Source organism: Aegilops tauschii, chromosome 1, assembly GCF_002575655.3.
Source record: "Aegilops tauschii subsp. strangulata cultivar AL8/78 chromosome 1, Aet v6.0, whole genome shotgun sequence".
NCBI classification, from domain to species: Eukaryota; Viridiplantae; Streptophyta; class Magnoliopsida; order Poales; family Poaceae; genus Aegilops; species Aegilops tauschii.
This window is the reverse complement of record NC_053035.3, coordinates 436,032,458-436,055,717: the sequence shown is the minus strand read 5'-3', so window position 1 is coordinate 436,055,717 and position 23,260 is coordinate 436,032,458. Positions and strand designations below refer to the sequence as shown.

The following is a 23,260-nucleotide window of genomic DNA, read 5'->3' as shown; positions in this document are numbered from 1 at the left end:
GTCGACCTAACCAGCTCACACTCTCTCGTTCCCCACTGTCTCTCTTTCTCTCTCACCAACCCTAGCTCGCTCGGCGGCGGCGAAACCCGCACCGCCAGATCCATTGGCAGGCGATGGGGGAGACCGGAGAAAGCATCAGCGGACGCGGCCGCCGCCGTAGGGACACCACATCCTCACTTCAGTGTGGAGGCGGCGGGGCTGCTGGAGCCAATGGCGACAAGGGTAGCGGATCTGCACGGGAGAGCATAGGAAGCGACGCTGGCGGCACCCACGGCGACAAGGGCAGCGGATCTGCACGGGAGCGCGGACAAGGCGACGCCGGCGGCGCCCACCGCGACAAGGGCAGCGGATCTGCACGGGAGCGTGTACAAGCCGAGGCCCATGGCGACAAGGGCAGCGGATCTGCACGGGAGCGCGGACAAGGCGACGCCGGCGGTGCCAGCTGCGACAAGGGCAACGGATCTGCACGGGAAATTCCTGCGGGGTAAGTATTAGACCTAGATTTGCTCGTGTTTACTGCTGTAGGGTTGATTCAACGATGCTTTAGGCTAAGTTTTGTTCGTTTTTTCACGGGAGATGGCATGTTTTTTATCGTAGGATGAATCCAGCGACCGCGTTCTATCTATCTATTAGAATGGAGACCACTGTTCTTGTTTCTGCGGGTACTAAAGGAAAAGATTGTGGCTTCACTTTTCCATTGTTTGTGGACAACACTACTTCATACCAGGATTTTAGGGCTGCCATTTGTGCTAAGTATCCATGGGGATTGTTTGATGCTGTTGAGATGAGATATTGGGATAGTAGTAACCTTTGTTGGGTCCCTGTACAGTGTGATTCAGAGTTAGGTGTGATGTTTGCAAGTAATGCACAAACTATGTCATGCAACTTGGAAATCACAGTGATACAGAGAACTAGAGCACAAAGGTTTGAAAACCCATCAACTTCTAGGCCCTCTGCATCTAGGCCATCTTGTTTTAATCCCACTGCTGGAGGGACAAGGGCTAGAACTAGGGCTAGCAGTAGAAGTAGGGCAGCAAGTGACACCTCTACTGCTCCTGGAACTCCAAGTGTTAATGAAAGTCAGGAACAAGCAAACAAAAAAGGTGATCCAGTTGTGGAGGAGGCATTGCCTGATGCACCAGGTCTGGAGGATGAGATACGTTATCCTGGGTATGTTCGACACAACAATGAAGAAGAAAAGGCAGACAAAGACTATATCCCTGCAGAATTTTCAGATACAGATGCTGATGAGATGCAAGAGGATCATGAAATGGGAGCTTTTGAAGATGCAGATGAGGACAGACCTGTCATGATGTATGACAGGGAAAATCCATCTATTGAGGAAGGTGTGGTCTTCCCTTCTGCAGTTGATTACAGAAATGCAGTTGCAACCTACTCAATCAAAGCTGAAACTGAGTTCTCTATTCTGAAAAGTGACCCAACTAGGTTTACTATCAAATGTTCTTATGACAGGTGTAAATGGAGGCTACATGCCTCTTTAATGAGGAGGAGCACAATGTTTCAGGTATTAAATGTTGTGATCTCTGTAATGTGTTATATTTTCTGCACTCACTACTGTTATATGTACTTACTATTTGTTGTGCTGTTTTGTTTCAGATTAAAGTGAACCAACACCAGCATACTTGTCCTAGTGTCAACAGATCTCAGAGATTGAGAGATGCAAAAAGGAGGTGGATTGCAGATGCATCTATGCCCTGGATCAGACAAAAACCATCTATTGGTCCTAAGGAAATTCAGATGAAGTTGCTAGAGAAGTATGGTGTGGAGGTGCCATATGACAGTTGCTACAATGGCAAAGAGATGGCACTGGACAAAATATATGGCAAGTATAGTGATAGTTTCCAACTTCTTTATTCTTTCAAAGCTGAAGTGGAGAGGGCATCACCAAGCAGTCTAGTAGAAATTGACAGGCACATAGTTGAGTATCAGATTAAAGGCAAGAAGTATTACAAGGAGTGTTTTAGAAGAGTGTTTGTTTGCTTCAAAGCTTGTCAGAAGGGTTTTCTGGAGGGGTGCAGGCCATACCTGGCTGTAGATGCTACATCATTGAATGGTAGGTTTAGAGGGCAGCTTGTAGCAGCTTGTGCACTGGATGGCCACAACTAGTTGTTTCCAGTTGCTTATGGTGTTCTAGAAGTGTAATCTACTGAGAGTTGGACATGGTTTTCCACAAACCTGAAGAAAATGGTAGGTCATCCAGAAGGTTTAGTGATACATATTGATGCTTGCAAGGGATTGGAAACAGCAGTTGATGATGTGTACCCTGGAGTGGAACATAGAGAGTGTATGAGACACTTGGCTCAGAATTTCAGTAAGAAATTTAAGGGAAAGTTCTTTGATGATAACTTATGGCCTTGTTCACTAACCTACAGTATCAAGAAGCATAATTATCATCTGAACCAGCTCAAAAGCAAACCCAAAGTTAAGGAATATCTGGAGGAGCACCACAAAAATCTGGGCAAGAGCAGAGTTCAATGAGATGTGCAAGGTTGACTATGTGAACAACAACCTTGCTGAATCATTCAACTCAAGAATCAGGAAATACAAGAGTCTTCACATAGTTGACCTGCTAGACAAGATTAGGCAATACATCATGGAGAAATTTTACTTAAGAAACAGAATTGCCACTGGCCATTTCATTGGGCACAACATCATACCAGCAATAATGAAGGTTTTGATAGAGAAGACAAAAGGTCTGGAGATGAGTATAGTTAGGAGAAGCCCAACAGAGGCTGAGGTGACTGCTACTGACAGAGAGAAAAGAGAATGGAGGTACCCTGTTGACATAGAGAAGTGGTCTTGCAGTTGTAGGCAGTGGCAGATCACTAGTAAACCCTGCATCCATGCCCTTTTTTTCATCACTGCTCTAAGAGGTGAAGCTAGTGGAATAGATCAGTATGTCCACAAATATTACACAGTTGAGATGTTTAGAGCAACTTATGCTGACAATCTACCAGCTCTAGAAGGCAAACAACAGTGGGACTGTGTAGATCCAGGATTCAAGTTGTGTGCTCCTGTTCAGAACAGACCACCAGGAAGACCAAGAAAGCAGAGGATAAGATCTACCAGTGAAGGAAAGGGTCTTGGTCCTAGGAAGTATAAGTGCAAGAGATGTGGAAGATGTGGACACAAAGCCAAAGGCTGCAAAGAATCTGTTGATCTGGCCTTTGGAGAAGAAGAACATTGGGGAGCAGATGATCATCCAACAGCTAATGAGCCAGCAGAAGCAGAAGTACAAGATGAGGAGGAGGATGAAGAGCCATAAGTTGATGTTCTTCAGCAGCAGATGCCACCACCAAAGGAAACCTCACATGAGGCATCTACACAAGCTAGTGTAGTGAGGTGTGTGCCAGCAACTTGTTTCAGTTTTATATTGCCCTTGTTTCAGTTTTCATTAGTTCATATCTTAAAAATTGTGTTATGTTTGAACTTGTTTTAGTCCTAGAAAGAATTATAAAAGAGGAGCAGAGAGGGGAGCTTCTCCAAGGTGTTGCAAGCAGAAGAAAAATGGACCAACAACTACATTTTGCTCAGTTACTAGAAGCAGTGTTGACAGCAAGGGTGTCTCTCCAGCCAAAAAAGCAGCAACAGCAGTTGAAGCCCCACCCACTGCCCCCAATCCAGCTAAGAACACTAGAAGCAAGGCAAAGCTGGCTCCAAACCCAGCCAAGAGCACCAGGAGCAAGAAACTTCAGTTTTAGTCCTGTTACTTCAGTATTATGTTTGAAACTGTTATGCACTTGATGTTGTTACTATGTGCACTGTGATACCAGTACTTTCGTGTTCTTAGTGCTTTATGCACTTGATGTTGTTGTCTATGCACTGTGATGATCAACTTCTTAATGCTTTATGCACTAGTTATGCCCAGTGTTTGGTACATGTGTGATGATCAACTTCTTATTCTTAATTCTTTGCGCTCACTGTGGTGTTTAATAGGTTGGGATTGCTGTTGATCTACTTTGGCATAGTTTTGCCATCGACGTCGTCGACGACAAAACCTACATCTACCTTTGGCATAGTTTTGTCATCGACGTCGTCGACGACAAAACCTACATCTACCTTTGCATAGTTTTGTCATCGACGTCGTTGACGACAAAACCTACATCTACCTTTGCATAGTTTTGTCATCGACGTCGTCGACGACAAAACCTACATCTACTTTGGCATACATCTGAAGCAACATCTACTTTGCATCCATCCACACCATCATCTAGTTTGCATAGACAAAATAGCATGTTCATCTTGACCACAACAGTGCATCATCGTCTTCAGATACATCACACTAGGTTGTACCATTCGGTCAACAAGCACAAACTGATACAACTACAACACGAACAACATTACAACACAAATTCCTACAAACAACAATGCTAAAAGAAGCATCATCTCATCTCTTCCTCTCAGCTTCTTCTTCAAAACATGATTCTTTCTTGACAGCAACATGTTTTCCTTCTTCAACTTGTGACTTTTGATCCAGCTCTGTTCTACCTCTGCGTGCAGGTCTTCAAAAGCCAGGGCAACACGCAATGGAGGAGGATCAACCCACACCACCCACTCACACTCCTGTGGTAACTGATTGCACATCACATTTACCAAAAATTAGATTTTTCATAAACAAGAACTAAAACATGCTCAAATTCACAATCTCTTACGTCTAAAGGACACCCTAAAAACCGGCGGCCAGTGCTTGCCCCTCCCCAGGAAACACAGCGGGCTGGAACAAGGCCGTGACCAGGCCAACGATGCTTTGAACGATACTCCAATCCACAGTAGGTGTCATCGGGAAGATAGAACTCGGAGACGAGCTGCACAATCCCGACCCCATCAACCTAAACCAAATGGAAGGGAAGGAAGGTCAAAATTTCCCCCAAATCTCACAAACCCTAGAACAAATTGGGGGTGGAGGAGCCGCACGAGCTCATGTTCACTTACCTCACCGGCCACCTGCGAGTAGTTGGACGAGCCCGAGCTCGCCGTGCTGCGCCGCTCCATCTTCTTCCTCGTTGGGCCTCGCGTCGCCGGCTCTGCTCCTCTATTTTCTTCAGCGTGAGCTCACTATGGACGAAAGGGTACTAAGTGTAGCACCGACAGGGGCAAAAATGTCCAAAATCTAGCGCCTCTTACGGTCAAACGGCGCTGACTGGACAGAGCCGTGTCGGAAGGGCAAAAGTACAAGACAAGCAAACTGAGTTGGGCAAGACCGCGTGTTTTCCAAAAGTAGGGGCAATCCTGACGAGTGGTACCCAACTAAGGGTATAAAACCGATTATCCCTTAAAATTAATAAACATTGAGTACAAGCATGAGTAGGATATAATCCACCATGAACATAAATATCGTGAAGGCTATGTTGATTTGTTTCAACTACATGTGTGAACATGTGCCAAGTCGAGTCACTTAAATCATTCAAAGGAGCATACCACCCCACCATACCACATCACAACCATTTTAATAGCATGTTGGCACGCAAGGTAAACCATTATAACTCATAGCTAATCAAGCATGGCACGAGCAACTATGATCTCTAATTGTCATTGCAAACATGTTTATTCATAATAGGCTGAATCAGGAACGATGAACTAATCATATTTACAAAAACAAGAGAGGTCGAGTTCATACCAGCTTCTCTCATCTCAATCAGTCCATCATATATCGTCATAATTGCCTTTCACTTGCACGATCGAATGATGTGAATAATAATAAGAGTGCACGTGCATTGGACTAAGCTGGAATCTGCGAGCATTCAATAAACAGGAGAAGACAAGGCAATATGGGCTCTTGGTTAAATCAACAATAATGCATATAAGAGTCACTTCAACAATTTGATTATGGTCTTCTCCTATCGACCCCCAAAGAAAAGAAAAGAAATAAAACTATTTACACGGGAAAGCTCCCAACAAGCAAAAGAAGAACAGGAAATATTTTTGGGTTTTCCTTTTAATTATTACTACTACAGCAAGAGAAGTAAACTAGCTAAAGCTATTACTAATTTTTTTTGGTTTTTCTTAAGGTTTATTAAACACACAAGAAGAAAGCGTAAAAAGAAAATAAACTAGCATGGATATTACAGTGAAAAAGTATGAGCACCGACATCTAGCAATGAGTGTGTGAACATAAATGTAATGTCGGTGGGAAATACGTACTCCCCCAAGATTAGGCTTTTGGCCTAAGTTGGTTTATTGCCATGGGTGGCCTGGCGGATATCCATAGTTGTAGCCAGGGTCGTACTGAGATGCAGCGGCTATTGCCTCCTGAGCTGTAGCGTGGCGGCGAGCTACCTCCGCCCTCCTCTCGTACTCATCTGCCTCCTCTCTGGTAATAACATATCTTCCTTTTGCCTGATAATCATAGAAGGCAGGAGCAGGGAGAGTAATATGGACAGCACGACGTCTGTCAAAGATTAAGCGATACTGGAGGGACTGCTCGTTCCTCTCAAGAAAATGATGATGAACCATGGCATTATAATCTAAATAAACATTGGGCAGCTCAACATCATACTCACGTATAGGTACCTCAAGAAAATTAGCTAGACGGGTTGCATAAATTCCTCCAAAGAAATCTCCATTAATTTTATTATTATGCAACCTACGTGCAACAATAGCTCCCAAATTATAAGATTTATCTCCTAACACAGCACTCCTAAGAATACTGAGATCAGGGACACACATGTGACATGCTTCATCCTTACCATTAATGCACCTACCTATGAAGAGAGCAAAATAATGTATAGCAGGAAAATGAATGCTCCCTATGGTAGCTTGTGCTATATCTCTAGATTCCCCCACAGTTATACTAGCAAGAAAATTTCTAAATTCAGATTTGCGAGGTTCACTAGCACGACCCCATTGTGGAAGTTTGCAAGCAGTGGTAAAATCATCTAAGTCCATCGTATAAGATTTATCATAAAGATCAAACAGGACAGTTGGAGAATTGCGTGAAGATAAAATTTCAAACCTCCTCACGAAGGAACTAGTGAGATAGTGGTACTGGCGGCACTTTTCCTCCTCGAAGCTCACAAGATCAGCGTTACGCAAATATGCGTTAAATTCTTCCTTGATTCCCGCTCGATCCATAAAGTCCTCTGAAGGCCATTCACAAGGCCGCACTGGAGCGTTCCTTGGTGGCTCATCATCAGCATCACGCATTGCAAGCCTGGGTCCTTGTTTTCCTTGAAGAACCACCTTGGTACATTTTCCTAAGCATATTTCTTCCTCAAGGAACAATCCCCCCAAGCAGTTTTATGAGAGGTGCTTTGATCAAGGAGATCGAAAATCGCAGCAAAATGAGCTAGAACTCGTGCTTGAGCTGGATGGTGATTTTTTTTGGGAGGAAGAAGAAGTGTGTGGTGGCAGGAATAAGTGGAGGGGAGCCACCATGGGCCCACGAGGCAGGGGGACGCGCCCTGTAGGGGTGGGCGCGCCCTGGACCCTCGTGGCCAGGTGTTTGCTCCCCCTGTTGTGTTCTCAGTGCCAGATATTCTCAAATATTCCAGAAAAAATCATATTTTAATTTCGGGGCATTTGGTGAACTTTTATTTTCGGGGTATTTTTATATTGCACGGATAAATCGGAAAACAGACAGAAAAATACTAATTTTACTTTATTTCAACTAAATAACAGAAAGTAAAAGAATGGTACAGAAGGTTGTGCCTTCTAGTTTCATCCATCTCATGCTCATCAAAAGGAATCCACTAACAAGGTTGATCAGGTCTTGCTAACAAACTCATTCCGGATAACATGGAACCGGAGAAATTTCGAGTAACACTATGTTATCTCAACGGGGATATGCACATCCCCAATAATAAGAATATCATATTTCTTCTTGACAGTAGGAAGAGGAAATTCAAAACCTCCAAAAAAAATCGATGGAATTTTTCCAATAGAGTTGATACTATGAACTTGAGGTTGTTTCCTCGGAAAGTGTACCGTATGCTCATTACCAGCCCCTGCAGTATTCAGAAAAGGTCTTCCAAGAATAATAGACATGCTATCGTCCTCGGGAATATCAAGAATAACAAAGTCCGTTAAAATAGTAACGTTCGCAACAACAACAGGCACATCCTCACAAATACCAACAGGTATAGCAGTTGATTTATTAGCCATTTGCAAAGATATTTCAGTAGGTGTCAACTTATTCAAATCAAGTCTACGATATAAAGAGAGAGGCATAACACTAACACCGGCTCCAAGATCACATAAAGCAGTTCTAACATAGTTTCTTTTAATGGAGCATGGTATAGTGGGTACTCCTGGATCCCCAAGTTTCTTTGGTATTCCACCCTTAAAAGTGTAATTAGCAAGCATGGTGGAAATTTCAGCTTCCGGCATCTTTCTTTTATTTGTAACACTATCTTTCATATACTTAGCATAAGGATTCATTTTGAGCATATCAGTTAATCGCATACGCAAAAAGATAGGTCTAATCATTTCAGCAAAGCGTTCAAAATCCTCATCATCCTTTTTCTTGGATGGTTTGGGAGGAAAATGCATGGGTTTATGAACCCATGGTTCTCTTTCTTTACCGTGTTTCCTAGCAACAAAGTCTCTCTTATCATAACGTTGATTCTTTGATTGTGGGTTATCAAGATCAACAGCAGGTTCAACTTCTACATCATTATCATTGCTAGGTTGAGCATCATCATGAACATTATCATTAACATTTTCATTAGGTTCATGTTCATTACCGGATTGTGTTTCAGCATCAGAAATAGAAATATCATTTGGATTCTCAGGTGGTTCAGCAATAGGTTCACTAGAAGCATGCAAAGTCCTATCATTTTTCTTTTTCTTCTTTTTAGAAGGACTAGGTGCATCTAAATTATTTTTCTGATAATCTTGTTCAATTCTCTTCGGGTGGCCTTCAGGATACAAAGGTTCCTGAGTCATCTTACAAGTTCTAGTAGCCACTCTAACAGCATAGTCATTATTCTTACTATTTAATTCATTGAGCAAATCATTCTGAGCTTTAAGTACTTGTTCTACTTGAGTGGTACCATAGAAGCATGTTTACTAATGAGTTTAAGTTCACCTTTAACTCTAGACATATAATCACCCAAGTGTTCAATCATATAAGCATTTTGTTTTAATTTTCTACCAAAGTAAGCATTAAAATCTTCTTGCTTAACCGTAAAGTTATCAGACTCATCCAAACATTGGCTAGCAAACTTAGTAGCAGGGATTTTAGCTTTATCATATCTATAGAGAGAATTTACCTTTACTACCTGTGTCGGGTTATCAAGACCATGTGTTTCTTCAATAGGTGAGGGATTAAGATCATATGTTTCTTCGACAGGCGGTAAATTAAGACCATGTATTTCTTCAATAGGAGGTAAATTCTTAACATCTTCAGCTTTAATACCTTTTTCTTTCATAGATTTCTTTGCCTCTTGCATATCTTCAGGACTGAGAAATAGAACACCCCTCTTCTTCGGAGTTGATTTAGGAATAGGCTCAGGAGCTGGCTCAGGAAGTGTCCAATTATTTTCATTAGTCAACATATTATTCAATAGAATTTCAGCGTCATACGGTGTTCTTTCCCTGAAAACAGAACGAGCACAACTATCCAGGTAATCTCTGGAAGCATCGGTTAGTCCATTATAAAATATATCAAGTATTTCATTTTTCTTGAGAGGATGATCAGGCAAAGCATTAAGTAATTGGAGAAGCCTCCCCCAAGCCTGTGGGAGACTCTCTTCTTCAATTTGCACAAAATTATATATATCCCTTAAGGCAGCTTGTTTCTTATGAGCAGGGAAATATTTAGCAGAGAAGTAATAAATCATATCCTGGGGACTACGCACACAACCAGGATCAAGAGAATTAAACCATATCTTAGCATCACCCTTTAATGAGAATGGAAATATTTTAAGGATATAAAGGTAGCGAGATTTCTCGTCATTAGTGAACAGGGTGGCTGTATCATTTAATTTAGTAAGATGTGCCACAATAGTTTCAGATTCATATTCATAAAAAGGATCAGATTCAGCCAAAGTAATTATATCAGGATCAACAGAGAATTCATAATCCTTATCAGTAACACAGATAGGTGAAGTAGCAAAAGCAGGGTCAGGTTTCATTCTAGCATTAAGAGATTGCTGCTTCCATTTAGCTAATAACCTCTTTAGATCATATCTATCACTGCAAGCTAAAATAGCTCTAGCAGATTCTTCATCTAGAACATAACCCTCAGGAACAACAGGCAATTCATATTTATTAGGGGGAGAGTCTTCATCATCACTTTCATCAATATTATCAGTTTCAATAATTTCATTCTCTCTAGCCCTAGCAAGTTGTTCATCAAGAAATTCACCAAGTGGCACAGTAGTATCAAGCATAGAAGTATTTTCATCATAAGTATCATGCATAGCAGAAGTGGCATCATCAATAACATGTGACATATCAGAATGAATAGCAGAAGCAGGTTTAGGTGTCGCAGGCTTACTCAAAATAGAAGGTGAATCAAGTGCAGAGCTAGATGGCAGTTCCTTACCTCCCCTCATAGTTGAGGGATAAATTTTTGTTTTCTCGTCTTTCAAGTTCTTCATAGTGACCAGCAGATATAAATCCCAAGTGACTCAAAGAATAGAGCTATGCTCCCCGGCAACAGCGCCAGAAAATAGTCTTGATAACCCACAAGTATAGGGGATCGCAACAGTTTTTGAGGGTAGAGTATTCAACCCAAATTTATTGATTCGACACAAGGGGAGCCAAAGAATATTCTCAAGTATTAGCAACTGAGTTGTCAATTCAGCCACACCTGGATAACTTAGTATCTGCAGCAAAGTATTTAGTAGCAAAGTAATATGGAAGTAACGGTAACGGTAGCAAAAGTAATATTTTTGGGTTTTGTAGTGATTGTAATAGTAGGAACGGAAAAGTAAATAAGCGAAGAACAATATGTGAAAAGCTCGTAGGCATTGGATCGGTGATGGAGAATTATGTCGGATGCGGTTCATCATGTAACAGTCATAACATAGGGTGACACAGAACTAGCTCCAATTCATCAATGTAATGTAGGCATGTATTCCGAATATAGTCATACGTGCTTATGGAAAAGAACTTGCATGACATCTTTTGTCCTACCCTCCCGTGGCAACGGGGTCCTAATGGAAACTAAGGGATATTAAGGCCTCCTTTTAATAGAGTACCAGACCAAAGCATTAACACATAGTGAATACATGAACTCCTCAAACTACGGTCATCACCGGGAGTGGTCCTTGCCGGATCATAACACATAGTAGGTGACTATAGACTTGCAAGATAGGATTAAGAACTCACATATATTCATGAAAACATAATAGGTTCAGATCTGAAATCATGGCACTCGGGCCCTAGTGACAAGCATTAAGCATAGCAAAGTCATAGCAACATCAATCTCAGAACATAGTGGATACTAGGGATCAAACCCTAACAAAACTAACTCGATTACATGATAAATCTCATCCAACCCATCACTGTCCAGCAAGCCTATGATGGAATTACTCACGCACGGCGGTGAGCATCATGAAATTGGTGATGGAGAATGGTTGATGATGATGACGGCGACGGATTCCCCTCTCCGGATCCCCGAATGGACTCCAGATCAGCCCTCTCGAGAGGTTTTAGGGCTTGGCGGCGGCTCATATCGTAAAACGTGATGAATCCTTCTCTCTAATTTTTACCCCCAAACACGAATATATGGAGTTGGAGTTGAGGTCGGTGGAGCGTCAGGGGCGCCATGAGGCAGGGGGCGCGCCCAGGGGGGCAGGCGGGCCCCCCACCCTCATGGATAGGGTGTGGGCCCCCTGACGTTGATTCTTCTTCCAGTATTTTTAATATTTTCCAAAAATATGTTCCGTGGAGTTTCAGGTCATTCCGAGAACTTTTATTTCTGCACATAAATAACACCATGGCAATTCTGCTGAAAACAGCGTCAGTCCGGGTTAGTTCCATTCAAATCATGCAAGTTAGAGTCCAAAACAAGGGCAAAAAGTGTTTGGAAAAGTAGATACGATGGAGACGTATCACTGTTCGAGAGGTCTCAAATCCTTAAAGATTTTTTCCGCTTCGGGCGAGGAGTCGGCCTTGTCCGATTTAGGCGTACACAGCGCCCCAAGTTCGGCCTTCCGAATACTAGGGGTTCGCCAAAATTTAAAATTGTAGACTTCTATGGCTAAGTGAGAGTGATAAAGCTTTATAGTCCGATTGCCTGGTTCGTTGTGCTGAACACCTCCTTCGAAGGACCCAAAATTGGGATAAAGAGTGATCAGGTTTATCCCGAACACCTCAGTACTAGTTACATGGGGGCAGAAGCCGACGACTAGCCAACTCTCAGATTTTATAAATGGCCGCACAGAAGGTAATATTTTAAATCAACAAGCGTTATATAGCGCACATGAACTCGTTTTCATATTACAGGATCACATGAGCACATTCATTCAAATATTATATCCTTAGCACATTCCTCCACCACAAGGCGAGCACCCTTCAGAACACTGTCATAATACTTTTCGGGGTGGCGATGCTCCTTGCCCTCTGGCGGCCCTTCCTTGACCAGCTTTTCGGCGTCCATCTTCGCCCAGTGCACTTTCGCCCGGGCAAAAGCCCTGCGTGCACCTTCAATGCAGACGGACCGCTTTATGACTTCAAGCCGTGGGCAGGCATTCACAAGCCGCTTTACCAGGCCGAAGTAACTGCCAGGCAGGGGCTCGCCAGGCCACATCCGGACTATGAGACCCTTTGTGGCCACTTCGGCTGCCTTGTGAAGCTCGACCAGTTGCTTCAACTAGTCGCTCAAGGGCATCGGTTGTTCGGTCCAAGTATACTAAGACCAGAACAACTTCTCCGTCAAGCTCCCTTCCTCGGCCCGGTCGAACTCTGCGGCATCCGATACGCTACTGGGTAGATCTGCGAACGCTCCTGGAGAGCTCCGAATTCAGGTAAGTAAAAGGAAAGTTTCCTCCACATGCTTGCTTTGCATAATGAATGCCTTCCCCGCTGCTATCTTCTTGACCGCCTGAATTTCCTGGAGGGCCTTTTGGGCCTTGGCCTTGGCATTTTGTGCGTTCTCGAGGGCCTTCGCAAGCTCGGACCCTTGCGTCTTCGACTCACGCTCCAAGGACTCATATTTCTTGGCAAAATCCTGGAGCTCTTGCTGAACCTCGCCGATTCGGGCCTCTTGCTTCTCGCGCTCGATGCACTCCTTGGCCGCTTTGTCTTCGGCCTCGGACAGCGCCTTCTTTAGGGTCGCCACTTCGGTAGTGGCCCCTAGCAAAATTTGTGAGGATCCTGTTATCTAACAACCACCTTCCTTTTTTTATTTTATCAATAAACAGACGGGGTATCACTTACCTTTGTTCTCTTCGAGCTGCCTCTTGGTAAGGCCAAGCTCTTCCTTGGACCGCTCAAGGTCCCGCTTCAGTGCGGAGACCTCTGCCGTGTGAGCGGCAGTGGCTAGCAGCGAAGCCTGCTTATTAACATAGACATATTTTGATTAGACTCCTGTGATTATTATTTGATCCTCTGTTCGGCCTTTCTTTGCGAACACCAAACAGAGCATCAGGGGCTACTGTCTATGTTGTAACACTTTTTCATAATTTGATTACTTACCTCAAAGCCTATTAGGAGGCTGGCACAGGCTTCAGTCAGTCCGCTTTTGGCGGACCGAACCTTCTTGACCACCGCACTCATGATAGTGCGGTGCTCTTCGTCAATGGAAGCGCCGCAAAGCACTTCCAGCAAATTGTCCGATGCCTCTGGATGGACAAAGGCCATCGGCACCGACGGCTTTCCCCCCTTGGCGAGGGGTTGCCTGACAGAATCCAGAACCACTGGAGGTCCCGGCGCAGTATTCGGCTGGGGGCTAAACTTGCTGCACCCGGCATTAGAGCCCCTGGGAGTCTTGCCTCCCATGCGCCCAGCGCCTGGAATATCGCCTTGGGGCGCCTCCGGAGCTATCTCCCCTTGGTTCAGTGTCCTTTGGGACAACACCTCGCCGTTGTCCGTAGGGCGGGGGGAGGAGGCGGTCGGGAGTGAATCGATGTTCATCTCCGACTGGCCCAAAGACTCCTCCGAAGAGGATACGTCGATATGGGCTTTGGATGGACTACATGATCATGTCTGGCATGATAAGAAGCAATAAAACGAAACATACCAGAACTATTATGGTATCCGGATACTTACGACTTCGCCAGGGGCTTGTCTCTGGGTAACCACTCCTCGTCGCTGAAAGCGGCCGTTGTGGAGCAGTCCGGAAGGAGGGTCCTTCCCTTCTTGGACCCTTCGGCCTCCCAAAATGGGGCGGCCTTCCTTTTCTTGTCTCCCCCGGCTGGGGGGGACTTTCCTCTTCCTCCTCCTCATTTTCGTGGGAGGAGGGTGCCTCGGTGTTAGCGGACAATGAGTCCGATACAACCTTGCACCGGAGACCTTTCCTGGTCCCCGCGGCCTTCTTCTTGGCCTTCTTCTCCGGCGCATCATAGGGCGCCGGAACCAGCATCTCCGGTAGGAGAGCCCTTGCTGGATCTTCGGGTAGTGGGGCCGGACAATCGATCCGCTCCGCTGTCGTGACCCAGTCCTGTTAAATGGCATGGAGGCTCAGATCCCTCACATGATTAAACTGCGGAAAGGAACATCTTATGAGATATGAGGAGCTTACCGGATTGGCTGGGCGCTTGGCGCTGAGTCCGCGATCCTCGGTAAGGGGAGGAGGTACCTCGGCGGACTTGAACAGCACCTTCCAGATGTCTTGGTGCGTCGTGTCGAAAAGCTCTCGCAGCGTCTGGTGCTTAGCCGGGTCGAACTCCCACATATTGAATGCCCGTCTTTGACACGGGAGGATCCGGCGGAAGAGCATGACCTGGACCACGTTGACAAGCTTGATTTTCTTGCTTATCATGTTTTTAACATAGTTCTGGAGTCCGGTCAGCTCCACTGATGAACCCCAGGACAGGCCCTTCTCTTTCCAGGAGGTGAGCCGCATGGGGATGCCGGATCGAAATTCGGGGGCCGCCGCCCAGTTGGTGTCGCGCGGCTCGGTGATGTAGAACCACCCCGATTGCCACCCCTTCACGGTCTCCACATAGGAGCCTTCGAGCCAGGTGACGTTGGGCATTTTGCCCACCATAGCGCCTCCGCACTCCGCTTGCTGGCCGACCACCACCTTCGGTTTCATGTTGAAGGTCTTCAGCCATAGGCCGAAGTGGGGCTTGATGCGGAGGAAGGCCTCGCACACGACGATAAACGCCGAGATGTTGAGGATGAAATTGGGGGCCAGATCATGAAAGTCCAGCCTGTAGTAGAACATGAGCCTGCGAACAAATGTGTGGAGGGGAAATCCCAGCCTGCAGACAAAGTGGGTAAGGAATACAACCCTCTCGTGGGGTTCTGGAGTAGGGACGATCTGCCCCGCGTCTGGGAGCCGGTGCGCGATGTCCGCGGCCAGGTATCCGGCTTCCCGGAGCTTCGTAACGTTCTCCTCCGTAATGGAGGAGACCATCCACTTGCCTCCCGCTCCGGACATGTTTGGAATGGCTTTGCGGAGAAAATGGGAACTTGGGCGCTCGAGCTCGAGTGCCCAAGAATGGATGGGCAAGGAAGAAGAAGGCGTGGGTAAAAGAAAAAGAGGAGTCCTTATCCCCTTATAAAGGCAGCAGGGGTTCTGCGCCTCCCCACTTGCCTGGTAAACTCGCTTATTCCCCGAGCGCCGTGATTGATGGCGCGGTTGGGTTACCCACACCCGTATTGATGAGAATCCCATGATAAGGGGACACGATCTCTGCTTCGACAAGACGTGCCAAGAAAGCCTCCTCGCAATATGTGTAGTAGCTGGTCGAGAAAAACGATTCGAATAATGACCGGGCCATGGCGTGATGTCACGCTATGAAATTTGTCAGCAAATTAGATTTGTGGAAATATTATACTCTCTACGGTGGTATGTGGAATTTGTTTTGCAGAGCCGGAAACGATTCTTGTGTTCAAGATCTTCTATGGAGTATTCGGAGGAGGAACCCGCCTTGCAATGCCGAAGACAATCTACGCGCCGGACTCATCGTCATTGAAGCCTGGTTCAGGGGCTACTGAGGGAGTCCTGGATTAGGGGGTCCTCAGACTGCCGGACTATATACTTTGGCCGGACTGTTCTACTATGAAGATACAAGATTGAAGACTTCGTCCCGTGTCCGGGTGGGACTCTCCTTGGCGTGGAAGGCAAGCTTGGCAATTCGGATATGTAGATCTCCTCCCTTGTAACCGACTCTGTGTAACCCTAGCCCCCTCCGGTGTCTATATAAACCGGAGGGTTTGGTCCGTAGGACAACAACAATCATAATCATAGGCTAGCTTCTAGGGTTAAGCCTCTACGATCTCGTGGTAGATCAACTCTTGTAATACTCATATCATCAAGATCAATCAAGCAGGAAGTAGGGTATTACCTCCATCGAGAGGGCCTGAACCTGGGTAAACATTGTGTCCCCCGCCTCCTGTTACCATCCGCCTCAGACGCACAGTTCGGGACTCCCTACCCGAGATCCGCCGGTTTTGACGCCGACAGAGGTCACGAGGGAATTGCAAACCTTGTCTTGTGGCTAGTCCTTCCAGGGTGGAGTATTTATGAGTCTATGGCTTGATATGGGTGCTATGGTTAAATGGTAATGGGCGTCTGAAGTTTACTGAATCAAACTTGGGCGTGCACTGCTGATCAACAGGGAAGTGATTGGGGTCAAAGGAGTTGTCTGTGATGATTAACTAAGGAAGGACTACGGTCCTGGAGGTTTTGAGGATAATTGGGCCAGAAATGAATATAGTTGCTTTGCAACTGACCAGAATAGTCCAGAATCAAGATCATGATGGTTCACTCACATGGGGTATCAACACGATCTGAAATTTGGAAAATCATAATGATTTGGACATATAGAGATGTTGTAAAAATTTCATACCAATTGGATTTACCAAACTGGTACTTGCTTCACAAACATCCCTTCTGTCCAGAAACTTGAAATAATTTTGGAGAAATACTGGCTTGAAGAATTGATCCCAAAATTGGTGGAGAAAGGTTTAAGGCTAAGAGAATGCTCTGGTAAATTTTCAGCCAAAATGAAGCAATATCAAATATACTTGCTTCACAACCTGGAAATATTGACAGAAGCAAAGATTTGGTCATGTGCTCACATAGATCAAGGGATGGAGCTGAAATTTGGAGGAGTGTAAAGATATTAGCACATTAAGGAGTGTGCAAAATTTCAACTCATTTGGAAACTCCTAGCTAGTACTTCCTTCACAATGCCTTCTGTCTGACAGAAACTTTGAAAAATCACCGAGGAAGATTGGCTAGGAAAATAAAGTTGAATTTTGGCATGAGGCAATTATTTGGACATAAAAGAATGCCCAAAAAGTTTTGGAGCAAACAAGATTGGATAGGTGGCACTTCCTTCACAGAAAGCCACACTGGACAGAAATGAAGAATAATTATTGGAGAATTATTTTTGGGCTAGGGAAGGAAATTTTGGGCCCCCAAAGAAATTATGAGAATTATTTGGGAATTTTTGGGTGGACAGAAATATAGGTTGCTTCACAACCTAGGGCAGATGAGGTTATTCCTGTAATAGAAAAAGGAATATTCCTGAGAAAAAGAATTTAGGGTTTGGTCAAGCAGTGAAGTGACGTGATCTTGGGAAAGTTTTGAGGATGATGAGTCACTTGGGAGAGGAAATGAAGATGATTTCCCAGGTGGCAAGGCCACAGAACCATTACAAAAAGAAAATCAGATCAAAAACCAATAAATCAAAAAGAAAAAGAAAAGGGCCAAAAACCAGGCTGTTACAAACCTTCCCCCTTAAAGAAATGTCATCCTCGATATTTGGTTGCTCAGGGAACAAGTATAACTTGAGGACACCATTTCCAACTCAGGTATCCTTTTCCTTTATATTTTGTTCCCTCAAAAAAATTATATGATTTTCTTACCTTGCTCCAGGTGGTTTGCTCCACCTTTGTCAAATTTTGACGGGTTTTTTCTCATATACAAAATTCTTTTGCTGACGTTGACTCTCCCATATCTGCGGTGATTTCCAATGGGTCTGAGCATAAATTTTTCTTTGTTCATGAAAACCTTTTTACTTGTTCCATGGGATTGCTCAAACAAATGCATGTATTCTGGGTTCAATAATGCTGAGAATCATGGCCATTCTCCTGACGGGATATGACTGCTCACAGGGGGTACTGATTTATCTTGATTTGTTTCTTGGGCTCGAGCGTGAGAGATGTACCGAAGATTCGACTGCCTTCTGTCGTGAGCAATATAACAGGGTATGGATTTATAGCTGTAGCATACCTCAAATATGAACATCTTGAGACTGTCCTGACAGGAGTGCTGGCGGGAAAAATACTTTTCATGACCTGTTGTCCATGCACTTGGTTCCACCAGTGGATATACCTGGTCTGAGCTGATTGTTCGATTTTTGATTTACGCATGTTGTCGGTATACCCAGATGTGGTAACAGGCCGTGAGATGCTTTAATACCGCCATTGAAGTCAAACTGCTGAGGTTGTACTTGAATCTTGGATCTGATAGAACAGACTTGGGTATTCCGCACTAACCATTTTTAAGCGGGTTAGCGGAATATGCAGTCCTTAGAACAGAGTAATCCTCTAAGGGTATGTCTTTGTGGCTCCATATGTAATTATGGCTTTCAACTGACTTGGGCATCGGACCCTGATGGTCGCGCAAAAAATATCATCATACCTTTGCTATCAGTCTCATCCTTTGACGATCATGATTTTCTTTGTCAGGATACCTTACTAAAATAACTTGGCCACACATGTCCTTGATTCTCCGTATGATCATGGATGTGGGTAGTGCAATATTCTTGGCATAATTCTTTGCGCTTGTTTTCTGACCTGGGTCCACACATATATGTCATATGATCGGGGCTTGTAGCTGTACAGAGCTCATTGTTGAGGCCAACCATCCAAGAGGGTGACAAGAGCTCAGGAGATCTCCTTGTCGGTGCAGGAATATTGGCCTTGGTGGCCACTGTCAAGACTGTTGATTCTGTGATGTCTGATCTGGAACTTGTCGATCCTTGTATTACATAAGATGTGTATCTCTGCTTATCTTTATTTGCATGGCTCATGAGGTTTTTGAATCCGTACCTTTCTTAGGTATATCTGCTTGATCATTGTCGTATCCCGTATGAGTGGCTGATCTGACCGAGGATACATGCTCACCATATGTATAAGAATCGTATGCAACCGAATACCCGATTCTTGTGGCAGGAATTTGTCTTGACTGAGTGATACTTCTGACAAAATCATTGAAAATCTGACCCTTGATTTGCATGGTCATATACTGCCCACTTATTGTGTCATATCTTGTAGCAATACTGATTACGACATGCGGTCTCGTACTGAAGAAGGCAAGATGTCATGGGTTGAAAACTACCCGATTCACTTGCATGTCTGGGGATACATTCTCACCATATATGTAGCCGAACACTTGATTTCTAAAGAAAACCTATGCCTTGACTGATTTGTGCTTCTGAGAAAATTATTGTGAATCTGATTCTTGAGATGTACTACCACATACTGCCAACTCACCGTATAATCTCCGAGGACGGTGCAATAGTGTGCTACTGACGCGGACTGAGTGACTTACGAGAGAAGCCATCCAAGTAGCTTGCTGAGGAAGACTCGTTAGCTTCTGCTCGAAGCATTTATCAGGGTACCGTGCAGAAGAAGGCTCGATAGATTACACACGAAGCTTGACCTGATTATTGTGGTGGAGAAGCCTGGATTCCGTACTTGCGATGCTTCTCCTCAGGTTACTTGTTCATAAAGATTCATTTTCTTATGTCAGAAGCCTTTACTGAGGTATCTTGCTGAGAAAGGCTGGGTATCTTGGACCGGAATCTATCCATATATTGTACTGAGGAAAATTGAGGAGCCTTTTATCTAACCTTCATCTGATAGCATGTGGACAACGACTGAGTTTCTCATATCCAAAGCTTCATACTGTGATATACAGACTGAAAGCCATACACACACCCATAATATTTTGCGGCTGATTACTTGCATGAGAAAATTTATTTGACTGTCTTCCTTGATCATAGCATATTCCGGTTTCCTTTCGGATGATAGCATATTTCAAGCATCATTTATTGTTGTGCCAGACCTTGTATATGAGCCATACCTTTAACTGAAAATATTCCATTGGCCTTGCAACTGACTTGCCTTACTGTTGGCTGGATCATAACTGCAGTGAGGATTTTGTACTGATGTGGACTTGATTTATCCGTATTGTTGTGAGGAGTGCGCACTAATGCAAAATTGATTATGAGCATCAAGATCAGATATTCCCCATTTTACTGAAGACGACTGAGAATTCCTTTCGGTTTAGCTGAGTTCCCAAATATTTGAACTCTTTGCGGATATTCAATCCAAGACACCATTGGTACTCTGAGCAGACTATAAGGCAGTTGACTGGGTAGACCATAATGTTCGGCTGAGCTTCTACCAAATATATGTAATCCTTATTGCTTCCTCAAGTCCGGTGTCGGCTGATGAGCAACTTCCTTAAGGGGAAAATAGGGTAACACCGAGGGCCCAAAAGAAAGAAGCAAAAGAAACAACTCAACTAAATAACAGCACACAAAACAATCACTTCACACACAAACAAAGTCACATAATACTGCTAGTCACACAATATGCATGCCTACTTAAGCACACAAATCTCGTGGGAACTCCGGTTCTACGATCTAGCATGCTGTGACGGTGTGCACGAGGACGAAACAATGTGTGGAAAAGTTGGTGTAAACTACGCTACACCAAGTGCTGGCCTAGCAAGGTAAAAACCTTGACTAGCTCGGAGGCGAGGACGTACTCGGTAACCATGTAGCGGGACAAGAATGTCGCGACCACATTATTATCAAGCAGATGAAAAAATTTCCATACTCGTCCAAGGAATAGGAAAGCGAGAAAAACTGAGTCGACTGGTATTGCCCTTCCTTGATAGCTAAGATCATTAAGGGTTGCCAACACGACAAGATAAAAAGGACGATCCGAGATAGAAGCATGTCTATCACCGAAACGATAGGTGGGGCTGAAAGAAAGACATCGGCGCGATACCTGGGCACCATTCCTGAAAACAGTGTCGGGATCACTTGGCATCACTCCGCTGGGACAGAAATGATGCCAAGCACCGAAGAACGAGCAAGAAAACAAACTGGAAGAAATGCAGGAGCGGAGCTGTAGTGGATCCGGACCGATGTCAGCTACACTCACCAGATAATCTGTTAGTAACAAATAATAAGACTATATGCATGCTATGCAACAAACAAATGCATCAACCAAATGCAACAAACAAGACAGACTCTATACTACCGATTTCTACCGGTTTCTACCGCTCGCGCTGACTAGGGCGTCCTACAGCCAGACCTGCTCTAATACCAAGCGTTGTGGCACCCTGGCTCAGAGAAACGGAACGCCCCGTATTCCAGCCCAGTGATCGAGGAGAAGTCTCTGGAATACGGCACTGCTTGACATAGAACAAATCAGCTCTTATTACAAAGGGTAATAAATACAAAAGTCTGATGTTACAACGAATCACATCAGCATGGCGACACTACGCCTGCGATACTATACTTGCTCTATGCTAGCAGCGGAACAACGACGAAGGTGGTGAACTCCACTCCGCGGGGACTCTGGCTGGGACACGATCTAGCTCGCATGAACGGAAACCTCGGCAAATAATCAAGCAATCACAGCACCACCTGCAATCTGGCATGACACGCCAGGTCAGTACATTGAATGTACTTGCAAGCTCACAACAACCAAAAGCATCAAGGCAAAACAACAACATAGCATTAAGCAGGTTAATTAATTAACAACTACCATGATGAAGCAACTACTAATCATGCTATGAAACTACTACAATATTGATAAATCACCATCTCAGATCTCAATAACCATCTCACTCTTGGCTATCCGGCCAAGCAATATATCATTCGTGATCACCTCATGATCCACCTGATCACCTCGTGATCAAAACATCCACATGATCACCTCATGATCAGAACATCCACATGATCACCTCATGACCACATCACAAACTGAATGATCATCCTCAAGATCATCCCATCATCATCATCCTGCCAAACTTTTACAGCTCACAATATCAACATATACATCACCTATAAGTCATTCCGTCATGTGAGTGTTGATCGAACGGTCTGACCTAGTACGAACTTTGTGCCCATGACCGAGGACGCGGCTATCAATAGATTAAACACACACACTCTGCAGAGGTAGCGCACTTTACCCACACCACGGAACCCATGGCCTCGCAGTCCCATTCGGGTGGACCAACGGCGTTCCGACAAAACCGATCTATTGCCATGACACTCTCCCAGCCACTCCGACTAACACCCCCTTTGGGTTCAGTCCTGGGTGGCCCCGTGCCTACCAAAGGCATCAACGACCACCGTCGTGGCAAAACAAAACGGTCCCAAACGGGGACAAAAATGCGTCTAACAACAACTATGGGCACACAAGGCTTATGTCCGCCTACCTGATCAGGGTAGTGCGCACCCATAACTTTCCCTTGTTGGAGGCACCAGCTAGAGACACGGCAATAGCATCGCATTAGGGCCTTCCCATAAAGGCAAATGTGGTTGCACTGGAAAAGCCCGGTTCGGTGGCACCTGACCAACTTGATGACGGAATTTAACCCCAAAAATATAACTGTGCTAACTGATACTCCGATACCATCTATCAACCTATAATCCAAGTCATAGCAATATCCAACAAATAATCCAAGCATCACAACATCATACCAAAATACTCTGAGGATAGCATAACACTAACATAATGATGAATCCAAGAACGTTATTACTACTTCTCAAATATCAAGAACAACCTATCCAGCTAAGATCCACATGTAAACATCATCTCTGAAATCATACTCCAAAACATAATATCAACTAGCATCATGATGAAAACAATTCTAGCCACTAATAATCCGAAGGCAACATGACATTCCAAGTAATATTCCAAAAAATAATATCAAATACCCACATCAAAATAATAATAACATAAGCCACTAATAATCCAAGAACAACATGACATCCATCAAATAGCAAGCATAACTCCTAGTACTCCAAACAGTAGCATGGCAATAGCAAGATCAACAACAACTCCGAGAAAATTGCCAGGCACAAAGGTCATGCAGCTAAAACAATATTTTAAACAATTCAAATAATTAAAACCATGTCACTGC

The 23,260-nt window shown here is 44.4% G+C and overlaps 1 protein-coding gene across 1 annotated transcript; it reads left to right on the top strand.

Annotated features, from left to right (window-relative positions):
* The first annotated feature begins 2,500 nt into the window (after positions 1-2,500).
* Positions 2,501-3,286, top strand: LOC141037466 (uncharacterized). Its single transcript, XM_073506384.1, has one exon. It carries the CDS (start codon positions 2,501-2,503, stop codon positions 3,284-3,286), a length of 786 nt encoding a protein of 261 aa, XP_073362485.1.
* The last annotated feature ends 19,974 nt before the right edge of the window (positions 3,287-23,260 follow it).

Bases quoted from the DNA above. Each gene is read 5' to 3' on its own strand.
- LOC141037466 (XM_073506384.1), top strand. From the start codon at position 2,501: ATGTGCAAGGTTGACTATGTGAACAACAACCTTGCTGAATCATTCAAC.